The sequence below is a fragment of the Miscanthus floridulus genome, chromosome 15, assembly GCF_019320115.1.
Source record: "Miscanthus floridulus cultivar M001 chromosome 15, ASM1932011v1, whole genome shotgun sequence".
NCBI classification, from domain to species: domain Eukaryota; kingdom Viridiplantae; phylum Streptophyta; class Magnoliopsida; order Poales; family Poaceae; genus Miscanthus; species Miscanthus floridulus.
Genome location: NC_089594.1, coordinates 85,445,213 through 85,466,573, shown reverse-complemented (window position 1 = coordinate 85,466,573; position 21,361 = coordinate 85,445,213). Strand labels below are relative to the sequence as shown.

General features: G+C 41.9%; 2 protein-coding genes and 1 long non-coding RNA gene across 3 annotated transcripts; 2 read left to right on the top strand and 1 right to left on the bottom strand.

The window, feature by feature from the left end:
- Positions 1 to 1,103: 1,103 nt before the first annotated feature.
- LOC136506584 (receptor-like serine/threonine-protein kinase SD1-7) lies at positions 1,104 to 6,311 on the top strand. The gene is made up of 7 exons (XM_066501497.1): positions 1,104 to 1,450; positions 2,205 to 2,510; positions 2,621 to 2,885; positions 4,894 to 5,134; positions 5,246 to 5,369; positions 5,475 to 5,713; positions 6,158 to 6,311. The coding sequence occupies exons 2-7, from the start codon at positions 2,349 to 2,351 to the stop codon at positions 6,174 to 6,176; spliced, it is 1,050 nt and encodes a 349-aa protein (XP_066357594.1). The 5' UTR covers positions 1,104 to 1,450; positions 2,205 to 2,348; the 3' UTR covers positions 6,177 to 6,311.
- A 2,390-nt stretch (positions 6,312 to 8,701) lies between these two features.
- Positions 8,702 to 10,154, top strand: LOC136507835 (disease resistance protein RPS5-like). The gene is made up of 3 exons (XM_066502437.1): positions 8,702 to 8,794; positions 8,886 to 9,773; positions 9,867 to 10,154. The coding sequence occupies exons 1-3, from the start codon at positions 8,702 to 8,704 to the stop codon at positions 10,152 to 10,154; spliced, it is 1,269 nt and encodes a 422-aa protein (XP_066358534.1).
- Positions 10,155 to 18,382: 8,228 nt separating this feature from the next.
- On the bottom strand, positions 18,383 to 20,324 carry LOC136506601 (uncharacterized). Its single transcript, XR_010771670.1, has 8 exons — positions 20,064 to 20,324; positions 19,822 to 19,903; positions 19,678 to 19,732; positions 19,481 to 19,571; positions 19,285 to 19,370; positions 19,133 to 19,186; positions 18,929 to 19,035; positions 18,383 to 18,697 (listed from the first exon to the last, which is right to left on the bottom strand). It is a non-coding gene; the product is annotated as an uncharacterized lncRNA (long non-coding RNA).
- Positions 20,325 to 21,361: the final 1,037 nt, after the last annotated feature.

Genomic DNA, 21,361 nt, shown 5'->3' with positions numbered 1-21,361 from the left:
GCTATTAACTTTGCACACCTAGTTCCAATACTTTGTAATTCAAAACTTTATACTAGTGCATTTCAAACTTTGTACTCAATAAATCAACCAGCCAGGCCATGCTCGTGCACCATGTGTGTCATGCTAGCGAACTAAGCGTATTCGCAAAAACTATTTGCCATGCAAAATAAAGATTTTTAATCCAATTTGCTGAACAGAGTGTTTATCTGTTTATTATCACCGCTAGTAAACATCGCTGAACAGAGTGCGCAAACAGGACGGAATCAGATCCTCTGCAGTCGCGTGGCTCGGCTCTGATCCAACGATATCTCTGCCAAATGACACACAGTGACACAGGCCGCACAAACTCAAGGTCCATCGTAGCCCAGGTCCTGCCGAAGTGCCAAGAGGTTCCCACGATGAAATCGCTGCTGCCGTCTTCAGCTCTGCAGACCGGAGTCCGAGCGCCATGCCGTCGCCATCCCCTCGTCGAGAGCCGCAGCCTCACTGACGCTCTTGTTTGGAAAAATCTGGTGTTGGCGTCTCCTTCAACCAGTGCACGAAGCTTCCCCCGTTGCTTCCATTCAGCAGCCCGGTCGCTGATGAACAGAGCCAGCTGCTGTTGGCACTGCAGGCTATCACCGCTAATAAACATCCCTGAACAGAGTGCGTGCACAGGACAGGGACAGAGTAATAAAGTATAATAAAGGTTGATGATTGATCAACATATAATAATCTGTGTTGGCATCGATCATAGCGTGGCGCATTTTCGCAAGCTTTATAGTACACCCTTGGGCCTTGGGTGGTGGTGGGTCTTCGGTTGGTACATGCACACCCACAGAGTGCAGTGGGAATCTCTTGTTTTTTTTTTTTTTTTTTTTTTTTTTTGTGATGAGCATATGCATGCGCTGTTTGCACGCAAATTATTTGCTCTCTCCTCTAGTGCGCATCTTGTTGTGGTTAATTAGATTACTCAAAAAAAAAAGTGCTGATTTTACCAGCTTTCTGGAAAGCTAGCACAACTTGTTACTATCTTATTCCCTCGAAAATAAGAATTCTGAGGACTTTGTACCCTTAAAGTCCAAAAGTGGTTACCAATACCGAGCATACAAAAAAAGCCTACTGCCATACGCTGCATTTCCCATTAATTTATTTTCTGCATGTAACCAAGTAATAGTATACGCCGCATTAGTGAACTAAAGAACGCGACCACTCCACATGCTTTCGCCTCTCCTTGGTTGCTTCATCACATCTCGCCTGGTCTAGCAGGATGATTCGGTGCTTATCAGGAGCAGCATCTACTCAAGTTTGAAGTCGTACATGTTATTAGTTGTAGCCTTCTTCTCTCGGATGCTTCCCTATTGTTTTCCAGGATCTATCCCAGGATCCCCTTTGCCATGATCGACGATGCGGAATTCATCGACTAGCTAGCGAGCATCGTCTCTTGAAGCCTGATGAAGTTCTTCTCCAGGTTAGTTGTAATCTTGTCCTCCAGGGATCCTGTCCTATATATGTGTGTTCCAGCAGCCTGCTTCTAGTTAAAAACGCTTTTACCTTAGAGAAACACTCTTCATGCTTTTGGATGTCAATGCTCTATATTTCTGTCCTGCCGAGATCCAAAAGTCACCACCTTTCTTAGCTTTCTAGATCAAACCACTAAATTATTCCGTGGATACAAACTTATATTTCAGATTCACGCTCGAGTCGAGTACTCCCTGCGTCTGAGAATGATAATCATATTTTATACAGGAAAAAGTTAAGTTTTACAAATTTTGACCAACAATTAATCAAATTATATACAAGTTTATATAGGACATAAAACTTGCACAAATAGAAGTGTTTCTAAGATGATATTGATTCATTAGCAAATGAAAACATATCGTAAAAGAAATTAAAGGTCAAAACTATCTGTATAACCATTTCCTCATCAAAATAGGATTACCATTACAAAACGGAGGAAGTACTAAACTTGCAAAGTTTATTAAGGATTATTCCTCGGTACTCACTGCACTGAGAAGTTCATTCAATACCACATAAGTTCACACTAGGTTGTAAAGCATAGGAAAGCCAAAGGTGGTGACTTGAAAAGAAAAGCGATGCAACTCCTAGCCTATACACTCTTCACCTAAATTATTTCTCAGGGGTCAATGCAATACAACATTTAACAATTTGGCTATTTGGGTATCAACATGCTCACGCTATTTATTTTGTCTTCTGTTGCACAGTATTGTTGTTTGGCACAAACCTTTCGTTCACATGTAAACAACCACCCTACTTGTTGAAGCACTGTATCTACTTTGTGGAAGACAAGCAGATGTTTCCTATTATGTGAAACTGTTTGTGTCGTCAGAGAATTTTTTTATAAAAGAATGGACGATTGTAAGTGTAGCAGTGATGATGCGCTGGAGCGCATATTACAAGATCCCAATTCAATGCCAAGAGTTATGCAATTAGAATATTTGAAGAGGATCACAGATAATTTCTCTGATGAGCGATTACTCGGTGAAGGTGGGTTTGGTAAGGTTTATAAGGTAAGATTAAATCATAATATCTTTCCCTCCTCACATATTTATGTAATCAGCCTTATTTTTATTTATCTAGAAATTCGTATCCACGCATGTTAATATTAGGGTGTAAATAGGGAGAGGTTCAAAATGGGAAAATGATCGCCGTGAAGAAGTTTAAACAGTTAACAAATCCAGATGTTCAGCAGAAGCTGTTTGAGAATGAGGTGCTTCCTCTTATGCGTCTCAGGAACCCCAATATAGTACGATGTGTAGGATATTGTTCCGAAAAAAGCAGCGTAGTTGTCAAGCACAATGGAATTTTTGTTCTTGCGGAATCGCACGAGATGTTACTTTGCTTGGAGTATCTGACAATGGGCAGCCTTGATAAACATCTTAAAGGTACAGCAATATGGTCTCTCCTCTTTTTTCAACTATTGGGATTTCAAATTATGCGTTTTGTGAGCATCTCCACTACAGCAATACCACATTCTATCAACAAATACCATTAACTATTGAGAGAAAAAACAAGATTTGAGCAAAAACTAGGTGCCTTTAGATTAAGATAAATGTAGGAACTCAAATTTGCCAAGACAAGAATTAGCATTTGGATTGTTAAAAGGGGTCTTTGGATGGCTAGAGGGGGGTTTAATATCCTAATTAAAAATTTAAACAAAGAACAACACTTAGGCAACAAGGTTAATACAAAAGGAGGCCCTAATAAGCACTACTTCTAGATAGGTTTTGCAAGCCTTGGGTGAAAGCCTACATAAGTCTAGTGATTAAGCTAGCTAAGCTAAGTCTCTACTCTAAGAAAGTAATTGTTCAAATGAAACAAGAGTAGAGGAAGGCAAACCACAAGAGAGACAGATTTATCCCCGTGGTTTGGTTACTTGTTGGCAACCTACGTCCATGTTGAGGCAACTCCTAGGATCACCGCTTCTCTATCAAGTCTCAACCCCGCATGGTTGCCTCTTCCACCGAGGGCTTGATCTCTAGGCCTGACTCGATCACAAGGCACTCTTCAAGCCTCTATTCCACTAGAGTTGCTATTTGCCTCACCAGTAGGGAATGAGCACAAGAGCTCCTCACAAATCCTCCTCTAGAGTGCCACACAATCTTCAATTTGTGTGCTCGATGGAGTCCTGCTGCTCCAAGCCATCTAGGTGACAGCAATCACCAAGAGTTACAAGCTAGCCCTCAGCAAATTCGATCCCTATTGCCACTCAAGCAATCTCACAAAGCCTAAGAACTAGAATCACTCCAATCTCATGAGTGGAGAGGTTAATCTTAGCTCTAGATGTATGCTATACGATCACAAGGTGCCAAGAGGTCTAAAATGACCAGCCAACACAATTATATATAGCCCCCACACAAATAGAGCCATTGCTACTTCTCACTGAGTTGAAAACGTACTCTTCAGATGATCTGGTGGATCCACCGGACAAGTCACCAGAAGATTCTCCAACAATAACTGTCTGAAAGTCAACACATGCGTTAGAGACTCCAGTGAGTCATCCGGGGCAGCACCCGACGATCTGGTGCCTTAAATCTGCCTCACCTGCGCGGTTAGATGCCTCTATAAGAAGCTCCGATGTATAGTCCGGTGGTAGCATTGGACGATCTGATGCGCTTACCTCCAACTTACCTAAGAAACACCTGTCTCTGTAAGGTCTAGTGGACCCATCCGGTGACTCCACCCAACGATCCGGTGACACCCTTTGAACTTTCCTGCTCGCTCAGCCAACATACAGTGCAAAGAGTGCACCAGATGCTCCGGTGCTCACTATAGGCCTCTACCGGCAATGATATACCACCGTTGGGCTGTGGCTCAACCCGACAGCAGCCGCACTATATCATTGCCGATTCGTGATCAACCCAGCAATGCCCTAGCTATAGTATAAAACCACAGCCCCTTCTTTCTCCTCCCTCCCATCCCGAACACACCCATCCAAGGAGGGATCTTTTCCCATCTCCAAATGCTCGTGGACATGATCTCCTTGGTTTAAGGTGGGTATGAAACTCTCAAACTATCACTGCCAAGTGGAGTCGTGATCCAGCAGTGACCCTCATCCTGTCATTGTTGGGTTGAGGCACTAACCGACAGCAATAAGTACCTATCGCTGCCGGTTTGCGACACGGTAGTGATACCCTCATCCATCACTACCGATTACTATCCTCTACCAGCTGCGCTTCCGGCAGTGATCCATGGATCTGGGATATTGTGTAGCTATTTTGGTAGTTTGAGGATTGGAAATTTTGATGTGGTGCATCCAACTTATGTGGAATTGGACCATTTCACATTGGCCAAATTTGCTAGGCACCATTTGTGGTGTCAAACAGTCACATCTCTCCATTGCAAGATTTCCCAAAAAAAGGGAAATGAGATTTATGAGTTGTTTAATTGTAGATGAATCTTCTGGACTTGGTTGGCGCACATGCTACAAAATAATTAAGGGGGTTTGCTGTAGTTTACATTACCTTCATGAGGAATGTAGACCTCAAAATAATAATGCTTTAATTATTCACTTGGACCTAAAACCTTCTAACATATTGCTCGATGAAAATATGGTGCCAAAAGTTGCAGATTTTGGTCTGTCAAAACTCCTTTATGATAAGAAAACTCAAATTTGCCCCGTTGAAGGAACATTGTAAGTTACTAATCTATCGATACTATATTACTTACAAAATCTTTTTTTTTCTTTCAAGTTTGCTTTAGCTTAACCCTTTAAAGTTGACGAAACACTCATGTTGTGATGCAGTGGTTACATGGCACCAGAATACGTAAATGAAGGTAAAATATCAACTAAGGCAGACATCTATAGTTTAGGTGTAGTAATAATAGAGATCATAACAGGTTGCAAAGCTGATCCTGATATCGAACAAGTAAGAAACTGTTCTTTTGCACATTCAATGTATCTAACGGTCCATTTTAATTATCTTTTTTGTTTTACCACTGCACAGTATCAAACTTTTGTTAATATTTTCCAGATAATTAACAAATGGGGAAATAGGTCGGCAGAAGCACTATCATCCGTAGATTGCCAACAGATAAGAAGTTGTCTTGAAATAGGTAAATGCTGCATGAAAAGCGAACGAAATGAAAGGCCAACTACGGGGGAAATTATGAAGAAGCTTGGTTTGGAAAGCATAGAATGCAGTCTCGACAGCGAAGGAGGGCCCCTTTGCAAAAAACAAAAAGAAGTTGCCACGTGCCTCCTGAAAACCAGGTATTATGACTTCAGAGAATCAATTAATTTGCTTGACGCCACTGACACTCCCAATGTTGGGTGGTCGTAGCTATTTCCAAAAGTAGATAGACAAGGCAACAAAAACATTATAAGAATACATTCTCTACATGCTAACATATAATGGGGCCACTGACTATCCCCTGATGCATATTTTTTGTTTCTTGTCTAGTATAATTTGAGCCTAATTTTTTATTGCACAAGGTACTAGCTCTTTTGTTTTCCTTATAAAATTCTTGCCACATTAGCTTTCATCCTATGTGGACGTGCACTAACATCTATAAAGACATATATAATAAGGCAAAGTGGAGCACTAGGAGTAGCCTAGCAGTTTATATTTTATATATAAGAGTATGTAGTAGAGCACTGGGTGGAACATACTTATTTTTTTCTCTATAATCTATATTAATTATTACTGACTTCCAGGAAGAGGAAATTATTATGATGATTAAGGAGCACGTGGAGAAGTTGCATGAGAAGAGCAGAGAAGTCCGTGACAAGATTGAGCTTGCCAAGGGAAATGGCATGGTAGCAACAAACAAGATCGAAACTTGGCTGGCTAGAGCAGATACCATCCTATCTGACGGGATGGCTGTCTGTGAGTCCAAGCAAACTGGGTTAAACTGGGATACTAGAATTGCCGCTGCACAGCTTTCTCAGCTGCGAGAATGTCTCAGTGATCAACCCAGTGATATTGCCCAGCCGGCATCTGTCCTTCATATTGATGTCCACGCTGCTCTACTGCCAAGTCAGGTGCTTTTTGTTGAACAAGTTCGCCAGCACATCATTGAGGATAGAGAGGGGATGATCGGAATATGGGGTCCAGTTGGTGTTGGGAAAACACTCCTTCTCAAGGTGATCAACAATTCATTTGAAACAGGAAACTCCTTGATTCCTAGTTCATCAAACAGAAGGGACCCTCCATTTGACTTTGTTATCTATATGACGGCCTTAGAAGACTGTTCGGTGCAAAGTATCCAATCTGAAATTATTCAACGGCTCAAAATGCAGGACCGCGGTGATTCATTAACCACTCAAGCCACCAGGATATCTAAATTCCTTCAGGATAAAAGTTTTCTTGTTTTGCTAGATGGCCTTCACTACAATCTGAACCTAGCAGAAGTTGGCCTACCACCCCTTGGAAATCAAGGCCAATTGAAACGAAAATTTGTAATCACAACAAGATCACGAAGCTTGTGTGATCAGATGTGTGTGAACCACTACCGGAAACCGGCACTTTGCCGAGTGCCGGAAGCTTTGCCGAGTGTATTTTATCGGGCACTCGGCAAAGACGGCTTTGCCGAGTGTTTTTTCGGCACTCGGCAAAGATGGCTTTGCCGAGTGTTTTTTTTTCGGCACTCGGCAAAGATGTATTTTGCCGAGTGCCATTTTTCGGCACTCGGCAAAATGCGTCTTTGCCGAGTGCCTTTTTTCTGGCACTCGGCAAAGATATATTTTGCCGAGTGCCATTTTTTGGCACTCGGCAAAATGCGTCTTTGCCGAGTGCCTTTTTTTGCACTCGGTAAAGAGGCATTTTGCCGTGTGCATTTTTTTGGCCCTCGGCAAATCATTTTTTCCAAGCAATTTTTGAGGCCCTAAATGAATTCAAATGAAAAACTTTTCAACTACAAAGTTGTATAACTTCTCAAGATCTACAAAGTTTATTTTGGTCATTTCTTCATTTGACACAGCGACAATAACGTTGTTCATAAAATCTACATCTCTCTGATATCTCTCATATTAGTTTCATGAAAGTCGAAGAGAGATATATAAGATTTGTGAATAATGTTACTACCACTATGTCGGATGACCAAATGACCAAAATAACTTTGTAGATCTTGAGATGTTATGAAATTTTGTAGTTGGCAACATTTTGATTTGAAATCATCTTGTCATGCAAAAATGACGTTTGAATTTGAAAATTTTAAAATTTGAATTTTTCAAAAGACCTCGGATGGAAAAACTTCCTAAATGAAAATTGTAGATCTCCAAAAGTTATGAAACTATGTAGTTGACAACTTTTTGATTTGAAATCATCTTATCATGCAAAATTACGTTTGAATCTCTCAAATTTGAAATTCGAATTTTTCAAACGACCTTGGATGGAAAAACTTCCTAAATAAAAATTGTAGATCTCCAAAAGTTATGAAACTATGTAGTTGACAACTTTTTGATTTGAAATCATCTTATCATGCAAAACTACGTTTGAATCTCTCAAATTTGAAATTTGAATTTTTCAAACGACCTCGGATGGAAAAACTTCCTAAATGAAAATTGTAGATCTCGAAAAGTTATGAAACTTTGTAGTTGACCACTTTTTAAGTTGAATTCGTTTAGGGCCTCAAACAAGCAATTTACTCTCGATTTAGTATAATATATGAGGATAGATAACGGAATCTAGACATAAGTTACAGTGTAGTGCAATGGTAGAGCAGCAGACACACGAGGGAGAGGTCATGAGTTCGAATCCCGCCGGCCGCATTAGCCGCGAATTTTGCTCAAAAAATACAGCGACTTCGATGGCCGGTGGCGCTGGACGGACGGGCGCTGGCCGATGGCGCCCTTCCCTGGAAAAAAATTTGCTATTATTTTTGGGTTTTTTCGCATTTTCATTTTGCCGAGTGCTTTTCCGGCACTCGGCAAAGGCTTCGCCGACTGCCCGACAAAAAGCACTCGGCAAAGGCTTCTTTGCCGATTAATTCTTTGCCGAGTGCGGCACTCGGCAAAGCCTTTGCCGAGTGTATTTCGGGCTTTGCCGAGTGCCGCAGGCACTCGGCAAAGTGCAGATTTCCAGTAGTGAACAGAACTATAAATGTCCCCAGCCTAAAAATTGATGAAGCACTTGAGCTGTTCCTAGAATGTATTGGTAATGATAGTCTTTATTCTGAACCCCGCATTGGAGCACTTGCAAAAGATCTCGTGGAGCAACTAAGAGCTCTACCATCATAACTGATAAGAATAGGCAGCGCAATGCGCAGAAAAGAGGAACCAGGACAGTGGCAGAATATCCTTGCTGTTGCCAAGGAATTGATGCCTATCAAGGATCAAGAAGCATCATGTCTGGTATGTCTTTACAGTTAACTCAAATTTGGTACCTGCATTTTTGCTAACTTATCTTTGTCACTTGTTAATAATAGTAACTAATGCCTTTCAGGCAGAAGGAATTGTTATTACAAAGCTTAAGCAATGTTTGCAAAACTTGCGTGGGAGGAGAAATGATCTCAATCACGTGATTGAGCTTGGAAAGCGAGAGGGCAAGGTAGCAACAAATCAGATGAACAACTGGCTGGCTAGCGTGGATACCAACATCTCTGTTGGTATGGTTATCTGTGAATCTGAGCAAAATGAGTTGAACTGGGATCTCAGTGTGATTGCAGCTGGCCTGCTTGGTCGGCTCCAAGAACGTCTCAGTGGTCAACCGAGCGTTTTTACAGTGGAAGCATTGCCACCTTCCGTCCAAGAGATGCCATATTCATCCATAGAGCAGCAGCCTTCCAGAGTTGAAATATTTGAAGAGGCTATGGAGTATATTAAGGATAGTTCAGTGGGTGTCATTGGAATCTGGGGGTTGGCCGGAGCGGGCAAGACCCATCTTCTGACAAACATCAACAATGCTTTTTGTGGGGACTCATTATTTCATTATGTTATCTTCGTTACGGACTCCAAAGAGGGTTCAGTGGGCATACCGTTTTCGGAAGGCGGTGATGTTAAATCTCGAGCTAACATCATTTTGGACTTCCTGAAAACAAGAAAAATTCTAATACTATTAGATGACGTTTGGAATCGAATTAATCTGGAAGCAGTGGGCATACCGTATCCCCTTGGCAGAAGCAAAGTGGTTCTCACAACAAGATCAAAAATGGTGTGTGGTCAAATGGACGTAAGAAAAGAGATCAACGTGGCATGCTTGCCAGATGATGAGGCCTGGCAGCTATTTCAAGACAAGGTCGGACAGGGGACTCTATCTTCCAGTCCTCGTATTGAAGCTCTTGCAAAGGAACTTGTGGAGGAAATGAAGGGCTTGCCATTAGCTTTGATAACTGTCGGAAGGGCAATGTACAGCAAAAGTAATCCGAAACAATGGGAATCTGCCATTCATTACATGAAACAGTCATGCTGTGACGGGGATGATCAGGACCTCCATATGGAAAATGATGTTTTCAGACGACTCAAGTTTAGTTATGATAGCCTAAGAAATAATACCTTGAGACAGTGTTTGTTGACTTGCTCACTATGGCCAGAGGATAAAGTGATTCGGACGGGGGACCTGATACGATGCTGGATTGGCTTAGGTCTAGTTGACGAGTGTGATATACATAGTTCCTACAGAAAAGCACATTCTCCAATAGGGGAACTTACAGCTGCATGTTTGTTAGACAGTTGTGACACTGGGTTCAATAGTGGTTATTACATTCGTTGCTAGACGAAGGGTTACCCATCAGGAAATGCCAATTGAAGTTGGTGTTAAGATGCATGATGTCATCCGTGATATGACTATTTGGATATCTTATCGCTGCTGTAACAACAAGGACAAGTCGGTAGTTCGTGCGGGAGTTGGTGCAAATCTGTCTATTCACGCCATTCCTTGGAGCAGAGCCGAGAATGCATCTCATTAATGTTCAATGAAATCAAGGAGCTTCATCCGTTTACTGGCTCAACAAATCTCATTAGGCTATACCTTCAACAGAATAGTTTGGATGAGAGGATATTTGGAGCCATTCAGAGTTTCACTGAGCTGACATACCTAGATCTAAGCGACAACAGAATCAAAGGAGATACCTGAAGAGTTATTTGCCTTGGTAAACTTGGAGCATCTGGATTTGTCACGTAACGAAGAGCTAAGGACAGTTCCCAAACGCCTTAGAGAACTTACTAAGCTCAAATTCTTATATCTAGCAGGCACAAGAATAAAGAGGATTCCGAAGGAGGTCATATCCTGTCTTACAATATTGCAAGTGATTGACCTATTAACAATGACAACCCCTAAGTATTGGAATAATTATATGTACAAAACAATTCAAGAGTTGTGCACCCTTACAAACTTGAAAGCGGTTGATATTGTCATTGAAAGTGATGATGGATATGAATCACTCCGGAAGGCAGCTGGCATCCCCATTAGGGATTTGATCATATCCAAATTGAGATTGAAAGAAACAAACGAGCTCTGCCTGGCAGTAGATACTTTGACAGGTGATATTGCGGGAAGGATGTTAAATGAACTGCACGTTGAGGATTGCGCAATGGAGCAAATAATACTAGGAGATGAACTAGGAAAACCATTTGATGCTCTCAGTGTGCTCGCGCTCGGATATTTGGGTAACCTTACAAATATAATAATGTGGAAGGTAACATCGTCTTCGCAAGCTTTGTTCCCAAGGCTCACTCATTTGAGTCTGTATGCCTGCAGCAAACTACAGCACCTCTCTTGGGCGCCGTACTTGCCCTGCCTTGAATATCTTCATGTGGGTGATTGCAAGGCTATGAAGCAGATCTGTATGGGCACAGGACAAGAGAGTTCAAAGACATTCCCTTGCCTCAAATATCTGATTATTAGTTGACAATTACAAGCTAGGCCGCAGCTTGTGCGGTTCTGATGTAACGTTCCCATGCCTTGAGGAGTTGGAAATTGTACGATGCCGAAAGTTGAAGTGGCTTCCCTTCACAATGCAGAGCTTACCACACAAGTCTTTCCTGGACTGGCGGGTTTGTGTGGTGGATTCAGATTCGGATTTGGATTCCGATTAGGGCGCGTATTCATATTTGGATTTGGTTTTGGATTCAGATGCATATGATGCTAGGAATACTAAATTGGAATGGGAGGATTAATGGTGCGTTCGTGCGGGTTTGTCTCGCACCATTGTTGCTTTTTTCTTCTTTTCCCTAATTATTACATGTATGTATACCATTTACCTACATAAGTTAGTATTGTGCAGTCATGCAGGAGCGCATTTGTTTGTAACTACTGAGCAGTGTGAGGCAGACATTGGGGAAAACACGGCGCTATTATATTGCTACCTTTATTTTGCTGATGGCCTCTGAAAGAATCGGGAGTACCGTGTCATTTATTTGGGAGTCACAATTCATAACTGCTGTTCTGCTTCTTTTTATGATGTTTTCCCATAATAATGCGGTGACGTGTGACAACTAAATATTATATATTGTTAATTTTGTACGAAAGAAAAAACATAGCGATCACTACAAGGTGCCGTTTTAACTATCCTAATAATCACAAGACACTCTGTGCATGTTTGGGGCTAATTATGGTTGGCTATAGTGGGAAAATCCTATCTTATCTTTTGGTTTGGTAAGTTGGACAATTGGTTGGTAGACAAGTTGCACTTTTAGCACCGATATATAACCCCCCTTAAATCATCTTTCATCTGAGTTATAGGATTATGAAAATAAGGGGGTTTTTTATTATAACAATCCATCATGTAATCAATCATATTTGGATCGTAATATGATTATTATGATCCGTTTATTACTCTAGTGGACCCCCCAAAGAAATTTGTACTTAGAGTTAAATCCACCAGAGGTCCATTAACTTGTGAGGAGGTCTCACTTAGGTCCATAAACTTTAAAAGTGACTTTTTTGGGTCCATAAACTTTATATGTCGTATCTCACTTAGGTCCATATCTCTCCACGTGGGCTTCTCACGCTGACATGGCCCGCGGTTCGGTGCTGCCTAGCCGTGTGTCATGCCGACGCGCCGTGCCTGCTCCGTCTGCGCCACAACAGCGCTTCCAGGTCTCGTCTTTGTCGTCTGGTTGGACAAAACAGCGCCACTGCACACGCGGATTGGATCCAAAAAAATCGCCTGAACATGTGTTGGGCTCAACATTGGTATGGATAGGGTTGGGGACCATATCAGACCCGTGGATAAATTAATTATGAAAAAACAATTAATATTAAGTCGCTTTAAGATGGGTATAACTTTTTTGAGAGACTCAATAGAGCAAAACTCTTATTATAAGCATTTGTGACGTGTTATTATGACTCTGTATGTATTAGCCCAGCAATCCGTGCATGGGCACATGCCAATAAGTTAGAAAACACTCTCTCTATTTTAAATTAATTATAAGTCATTTTAACTTTTTTAGATATATTGTTTTTACATTATATTAGACATAGGGTATATCGGGATACGTAGTAAACCTCCAAAAGTCGAAATGACTTACAATTTAGAACATATGAAGTACTTATATTGCGAGCTTATACCAAATCAAGCACATACGCGGTGCTTTCGCGCAGATCGCACCGCATGCGCAGCCAACTCGGCGTCACCGTGCAGCCGGAATCCGGACAGCAGCATGTCTCGCACCGTGTCCGGCGCCATCCGGCACCTAGAGAGCTGTGTGCCCCAGATGGCCGCGTCCGGCGCCATCTCCGGATCGCGTCCTCGGCCTCCCGGCGACAGCCTCAGTGAGGCAGCCGTAGTGCTCGATATCCCTGGCCCGACGTTCGTTGTGTTCAGTAGCCATGGCGCGAAGGCCGCCTCAACCTCGTCGGGCGTGCGGGAGTGACCATATATAGGTGGTCAGAAATCGCGATGAACGTGACGCTGTTGGAGCTCATCAGGCCATGGGATTCCAGCTTGGAGAACAAGGCGACTACTTCAAGGCTCACAATAACAGCCTGCGCGCCGCCAACACCATCAGTCCATCACCAACAGGGCTCTAATTAAGGGCCTGTTTGATATGGCTCCTCCCGGGCTCTAGCTTCTGTAGAGGAGCCCTGCCAAACATTTTCTTAGAGGAGCCATTTTTCAGTAAAAATGAGAGAAGCTGGAGCCTTTTTGGAAACGGCTCTGACTCCTCCGGAGGAGCCCCTCAAGAGGAGCCATGCCAGACACCCACACTTGGCCGAGGAGCAGAGAGCAGAGACTCGATCGATACTGTTGGTGCCAAGTTGGTTGGCCGGCAATCTCGCTGTATTTGCGAAGTCAATGGTGACATGCATGCTTGGCCTTGGTGGCGGCGATGAAGGCGAACCACCCATGCATTCGTGTACGGTGATGGGCGTGGTCGTCCACCCCGAGCACAGCCGATCGGAACACAAACTTCACCACCACCACGGATGGCGAGCGGCGCTGCAGCACCATGCATAATGATGACATGATCCACGCAGCGCTGTTATCAATGAATAGTAGTATTGATTGACTAGTCACTTCTCAGTCATGTCTGATCCGAAGACTTGGTCAATTGGATTCTCTCCTTGTTATCAATGAATAAAAGAAAAAAAAAATGAATTCTCCTAAGTATCGATATGGACGGTGGATCTCACACAGAGTCAAGGCATTCGCTGAGTACCTTGATATGAGCCATGGTGGACTCCACGAGTTGGTTGACCTCGCGCCTGGTCCCCTCGATCGTTACGTACGTTGCTGCCCATCCACTACTACCGCCGGTGCTCCGATCCCTGCCGGTGCATGGTGTGCGGTAATTAAGCTCTCGGACCGCGCGACCACGGCTGCAGGAGACGACGTCGTCCAGCTGAGCCCGTGCCTGGTCCACATCTGTGCGAGCACCGATCTTGGCGTCCACCATGCCATGGTCGGCGAGGCTGAAGCGCGTGGCGTGGTGCCGCCGCCGTAGCACGTACATGCCGCCACCGCGCCGCGCCCTTGAGCAGCAGGGAGTCCGATCCCTGGTGGACGTCGTGGGCAACACGTAGCCACGGAGCACTCCCTTGAGCTCGAGAGGAGACGCCGCGGCGAGCGCGGCATCCAGCCCCTCAGACGGAGGTCATGGCGACCAGGAGATCATCACCCATGACGAACCAGCTCGTGGGGCTTGCTCAAAGGTTAGCCCGAGCAAATGGAGCAGCACCACTTCATCCAACATGCTGTGCTCCTGGTGAAGGAAACTAATTCATTAGTGTTAATTAGCAATAATTAGTTTGATGTCGGGCCTCCATGAGTCCATAGGTCGTATATACTCCCTCCAATGCAATTTTTAATTCCGAGGAGTCAAACAATTTATACTTCGACTGAAATTATATAAAAATATACTAACACTCATGAAACAAAATAAGTACCATTAGATTAGTTATACAATATATTTTCATAATAAATTTATTTAGAGACATAAATGGTAATAGTATTTACTATAAACTAGTTTGACCAGCGTGTTTCCTAATGGTGTAAGAGTTGAGCAAGTGTTTAAGGTAAGTATCGCATGTGATCTTCCTTGTTGTCCTATACACCTTTAATCATTTAATTCATGTTGCATGTGTCTATCTTGACTACCACTAAGGATTTCCTAGTACTTTGTTACCTTGTACCTTGATTCCTATGGGTTTATGTATTTGGGTAGTATGATGCTAGCGCTCAATTAAATAACCATGATCTTGTAACTTGACTAATGGTATATGCAATAAACACTAAAAGATGCTTTTTCGCAACATGGCTCAAGAGGGCTAGAGCATTGGGCTATTATTATGGTGCTCTAGATTCATCTCCTTAAGGACTTATCTGTAAATGGTCGACCAGGACTTACAGTACAACTATGAGAGCTACATGGCTCTGGCTTTAGTCATTTAAAAGGATTTTCTCTAGCTTGTTAGTGGTTACCTTTATGGCGCAAAAGGGGCTTGACACGATGGGTATAGGACAGCCTCTAGTCCTATGTGTATAGCCGTGATGGAATTGTGCCATTCGAAAAGGGGGTTCCTACATCTGCTTGCCAAGAGAATCCTAGCGGCCCTAACTGGTTAGATGAACCTTGGAAAGACTTCCTAGTGAACCATGCCTGCTCACCTTGTAGTGTTTTGGAGAGTCATGACCCTGGGCATATGGGAATCACGACTCGCAGTGAAAGTATACAACTGAAATGTCCTAATATGGCTAGAGGGGGGTGAATAGCCAATTTAAAAATCTACAAATCAACTAGAGCAATTTGATTATTATAACAAATAGCGAAATGCAAACTTGCTCTAACTCTACGAGGGTTGCAAGCCACCTATCCAACAATTCTAGTTGCTATGATCTCTAGACACACAATTTGCTATGTCACTACTCATTTAGAGCTCTCACACTTGCTACACTAAAAAGCTCCACTAGATAAACTTAAAACAACAAAGCAAGGTCTCAATTCTAATTACACTAAAGAGCTTGCTACAACTAGTTTGCAAGAATATAAATGAGTGAGTAGGATGATTATACCGGTGTGTAGAGGAGTGAACCAATCACAAGATGAATACTAAATCAATCACCGGGAGAATACCAAAGGGCAAGAGACAACTATTTTTTCTCCCGAGGTTCACGTGCTTGCCGGCACGCTAGTCCCCGTTGTGTCGACCAACACTTGGTGGTTTGGCGGCTAAGAGGTGTTGCACGAACCTCGTCCACACAATTGGACACCACAAGAACCTACCCACAAGTGAGGTAACTCAATGACATGCGCAATCCACTAGAGTTACCTTTCGTCGCTCCATCGGGGAAGGCACAAGACCCCTCACAATCACCACGATCGGAGTTAGAGACAATCACCAACCTCCGCTCAACGATCCTTGCTGCTCCGAGCCATCTAGGTGGCGGCAACCACCAAGAGTAACAAGTGAATCCCGCAGCAAAACACGAATATCAAGTACCACTAGATGCAATCACTCAAGCAATGCACTTGGATTCTCTCCCAATCTCACAAAGATGATGGATCAATGATGGAGAAGAGTGGGAGGGCTTTGGCTAAGCTCACAAGGTTGCTATGTCAATGCAAATGGCCAAGATAGTGAGCTTGAGCCGGCCATGGGGCTTAAATAGAAAGCCCTCACGAATAGAGCCGTTGGGCTCCTCACTGCACTGAACACGGGATGACTGGACGCTTCGGTCATATCGATCGAACGCAGGACCCCAGCGTCCGGTCGTGCGATGCACGCCATGTGTCCCCTCTCTTCAAATACTGAGCGCCCAATCCCAACGGTCAAGTGATGACCGGACGCGCTGCTGCGAAGTGACCGGACGCTGGACCTCAGCGTCCGGTCATTTCCAGTAAGCATCCAGAAGCGAGAAATCACGACCGGACGTGTCCGGTCATGCTCGACCGGACACAACCAGCGTCCGGTCACTCAACGTCATCATACGTCAGACTGACCGGACTCAGGCCCTAAGCGTCCGGTTAGTTTTCGCGCCAGTGTCCGGTCATGAGACCAAAACTGTGCGCCCTCTGCTGTCACTGACCGGACGCACCGGTGCAACCGAGACCAGCGTCCGGTCACTTACAGTGACCTTCGTCTTTTCTGTATAGAGCGTCGGTGGCATCGTCGGACTGTCCGTACTCTACGGGCGGACACTCCGTCGGTGAAGTTTCTTACCCTTGCTCAAATGTGCCAACCACCAAGTGTATCACCTTGTGCACATGCGTGTTAGCATATTTTCACAAACATTTTCAAGGGTGTTAGCACTCCACTAGATCCTAAATGCATATGCAATGAGTTAGAGCATCTAGTGGCACTTTGATAACCGCATTTTGATACAAGTTTCACCCCTCTTAATAGTATGGCTATCGAACCTAAATGTGATCACACTCACTAAGTGTCTTGATCATCGAAACAAAATGGCTCCTACCATTTATATCTTTGCCTTGAGCCTTTTATTTTTCTCTTTCTTCTTTTCAAGTCTAAGCACTTGATCATTACCATGGAATCACCATCATCATGTCATGATCTTCATTTGCTTCACCACTTGGAATGTGCTACCTATCTCATGATCACTTGATAAACTAGGTTAGCACTTAGGGTTTCATCAATTCACCAAGACCAAACTAGAGCTTTCAATCTCCCCCCTTTTGGTAATTGATGACAACCCTTTCACAAAGATATGAATTGAAATTCAATTGAATCCAAGTTTCTTGCCCAAGCATATCACTACTAGAAATATCCCCTGTAGTGACGCTTTATTTATGTGTTAGACACGTTTTATTTTGTCTCTACAAGATTGTAGGCACGTTTTTATAAAGCGTGTTAGAAGCGTCTTCGCATGGACCATGTCAGGACTTGTAGAGACGAGTCCTCTAAGCGTGTCAAGGTGATAAAGAGACGTTTTGTAGAGACGTTAGTTGCATGCCTACGCATATTGATACACTTTTATAGATACATTTATATAACGTGTCTATTTGTGTAGTTACATTATATAGCAGGGCTTCGTTATGTGCTAAGAAATATAGAGACGTTCTCATAGACACATTTATATTATTTGTAATAATATAGTCACATTGTGTAGTGACGTCGTATTGTGTATTAAGAAGTATAGAGACGTTTGAGTAGATACATTTGTATTATGTGTGCACTAATGTAGTCACGTTTTGTAATGACGTCATGTTGTGTATTAAGAAGTATAGAGACGCTTGAGTAGATACATTTATATTATGTGTCTAGCAATATAGATACATTGTCTAGTAACATCATTTTGCGTTTCTAGAAAATATACACAAACACATTTATATTTTGTGTCTACTAATATAGAAATGTATATAGTAATATAGAAACGTTATAAACCATTTAGTCATTAATATGACAATTATTTAATTTTGAGTCAAATATATAGAGATATTGTCTGTACAATTTAATGAGAAATGCAAGACCATGCAACACAAAGAAAATAAGCATACACAGCCATATGATATAAATAATTTGCTGCATTACAATGACTACCATCCACATAATTCATGACACAATTCTTGTTTAGATTACAAGCTCCTATGGGAGTAAAATATAAAACATAACGGGATCCCTCTTAGAATGCCAGCCAACAGCCCTCCTTTCTCGTACCATATAAACTAAGAATGCCATGGTTTTAGATGGTCAGAAACTGTCGACTCAGACTCTAACATTTGGATCAGCTCAAGTACAAAAATGAGATCTGTGTAAACAAAAAAAATCACATCTTGAATCTACTAGTAAAATGGATAGTCATATCCTTGCTCCTTTTGTTGACAAACCATGGATGCAGATTGGTAGCAGCAGCAGATCTGCAACACAATTCTTTAGCAATATTAGGCTATAAATAATAGTGTTAATCCAAAAGTCTCAATTAATTTCACTGATAGAGAGCAAATCCATATTATGGTTAATATGATACAATCTATTGTGAAATACTTTTACCAGCTAAAGCTTTGCATAGTACAAAATCAAAAAAAGAAGGATATCAAATATAAAATCAAATTTTATGGTGCCCATAGAAAAATTCGAATAGGTCCTACCTCATTGAATTGGCATGTAATTAATCTCGGCATATTAGTCCAAAGTGATATGACTAGACTGCAACAATACTAATTGTCCAGGCGCCAGGGAATTGATAAGATGCAATCTGATCAAGAAAGAAACCATCCAGAAATTTTTATCTAGAACACAGGAATGGTTGCCCATAGAAAATTAATAAATGTGAGATAATAAATAGCTACTACCTGTGTGTTGATCTACCTTTATGGATCCTGGATATGGTCATTTGATTGATCCACCTGACCAAAAAAAGAAACTAAAATATTACTAATCAAGAACTCCACTGGTAGGTGCCAAAAAAAATCCCACGCAGGTGGGACGCGTGCGGGAATCTAACCTGATGTAAATCAGAAAATGTTAAATATACTATGCTTGGACTTGCAGAGTTGGATTATATCTCAACCTTAGCACATTGAAGTCATACTGCAATTTGCAAACATGTTTACCAGCCCAATACACTTCAAAGATTAGTGAAGAAAAAAAATTAGTCCCTAGTATTTTATCCAACAGATGCTGAGGAAGTAGTGTTCTACCAGATGCAACAGATTCTTGCAGAGTTTCTCCAAAAAAAATTATGTTTAAAAGAACACACCATTCCAAATATCCAAGATTATGATTGTTGATCTGCAAGATTGATACTGTGTTAGTTTCATATGATACATGATAACTGAAATAGGAGCTCTCGCAGAATAATAAATCATATATCTTGGAAAAATTAAGGTAGCCAGACCTTGCCAAGAACACAATATTGTGATTACTTTCTTAACCCTTTGACTTAGGCAAATCTGCACACAAGGAAATAAATTCAGAAGATATACACAGGAAGTTCAGAGTATTCACTACGAAAAAAAAACAGTTCAATCAAGAAACATACAAAAGAATTGGGGACGTTAGGGATTGGTAATTCGGTGCATTTGATTGAACCTCTGCACGGCCACCATATCACAATCTATGGTCTATTAAAAAAAATAAAAAAACAGATCAAGAATCTGACAGGGATAAGGAAATTTTGACGAAAAGAATGAAAGGATCAAAGAGAATTTAGGGTTTCGAGATATGACAGACAGGTAAAATACAAATCGCCTGCTAAGACTGTATGAAGAAAGGAGATAATACCTCATGATTGGCACCGTCGACTGGAGCAGAATGGCTGCACTGATCTAAGGAGATGACGATGATTCCCTTCAGATCCTAGCGGCACCGACTCGATGGATCTCTGATATGAAGAAATTCCTGCACGGTAAAGAGCAGATGGCTGCATTAATCTGAGGACTGAGGAGATGACGGGATTCCCTTCAAATCCTAGCGGAACCTCCAGCAGGGTAGAGAGACTGTGGTGAGGTCGGTATTGATTGAACTAACGATTCAGGGGGGATGGCTGTAGTGGGGTGAGGTACGGCACCATGTTCGTCGTAGGGAGGGACGATGAGGGAGATGGGAGTTATGGAGCTGTGCAATGGGAGAAAATAGAAAAGGAACCACAATAGCGAGAGTTAGACGAGATCCACAATTAGGGGGGCAGTTCTCATACTATTTTACACGGTTTCCTCTAGCTTGTCTCTATGAAAGGTGGGGCCACTATTAGACTTCCCAATAATTAGTGTGGGGGTGTGAAAAATCAGATTACCCATGAGAGAAGAATGTATACGAAACCAAAAAAAGATGGAGGGGAAGAAAGGCGGGAACCAAAAAAGCTCGATCTAACTGAAGCATTTCATGGTCTTAACAAATTAAATCAAATTAAATTAATACTCCCTATCAAGCTAATCGAGTAAATATCAGAGTGCGAATTTGAACTTTTATATTAACATCTGAAAATTCAAAATATTCATACTCATATTTGAATCCGAATAAAAAAGTGTTACAACTTTTCAAGATCTACGACTTTCATTTTGGTAGTTCCTCCCGAGGTCGTTTACAAAATTTGCAAAATTTGAATATCAAATTTGAGAAATTCAAACGTAGTTTTTCTTGACAAGATGATCTCAAATAAAAAAAGTAACCAACTACAAAGTTTTATAACTTTTCGAGATCTACAACTTTTGTTTTGATTGTTTCTCCATCCGAGATCGTTTGAAAAAAAATCAAATTTTAAATTTGAGAAATCCAAACGTAGTTTTCCTTGACAAAATGATTTCAAATGAAAAAGTTATCAACTATAAAGTTCTATAACTTTTTCAGATCTACAACTTTTATTTTGGTTGTTTCTCCATCCGAGGTCATTTGAAAAATTCAGATTTTAAATTTGAGAAATTCAAACGTAGTCTTCCTCGACAAAATGATATCAAATGAAAAAGTTATCAACTACAAACTTCTATAACTTTTTGAGATCTATAACTTTTATTTTAGTCTTCTTTTCATGTGACTTCGTTTGGATAATTCAAAATTTGAATTTCGAAAAATGGCAACTTGAA

Excerpts from the sequence above, each read along its gene's own strand:
- LOC136506584 (XM_066501497.1), top strand. The coding sequence starts at position 2,349 with ATGGACGATTGTAAGTGTAGCAGTGATGATGCGCTGGAGCGCATATTA. Across the intron at positions 2,886-4,893 it reads CCTTGATAAACATCTTAAAG|ATGAATCTTCTGGACTTGGT; the intron begins GTACAGCAATAT and ends GTTTAATTGTAG. Across the intron at positions 5,135-5,245 it reads TGCCCCGTTGAAGGAACATT|TGGTTACATGGCACCAGAAT; the intron begins GTAAGTTACTAA and ends GTTGTGATGCAG.
- LOC136507835 (XM_066502437.1), top strand. The coding sequence starts at position 8,702 with ATGCGCAGAAAAGAGGAACCAGGACAGTGGCAGAATATCCTTGCTGTT. Across the intron at positions 8,795-8,885 it reads ATCAAGAAGCATCATGTCTG|GCAGAAGGAATTGTTATTAC; the intron begins GTATGTCTTTAC and ends AATGCCTTTCAG. Across the intron at positions 9,774-9,866 it reads TGCCATTAGCTTTGATAACT|GACCTCCATATGGAAAATGA; the intron begins GTCGGAAGGGCA and ends GGGGATGATCAG.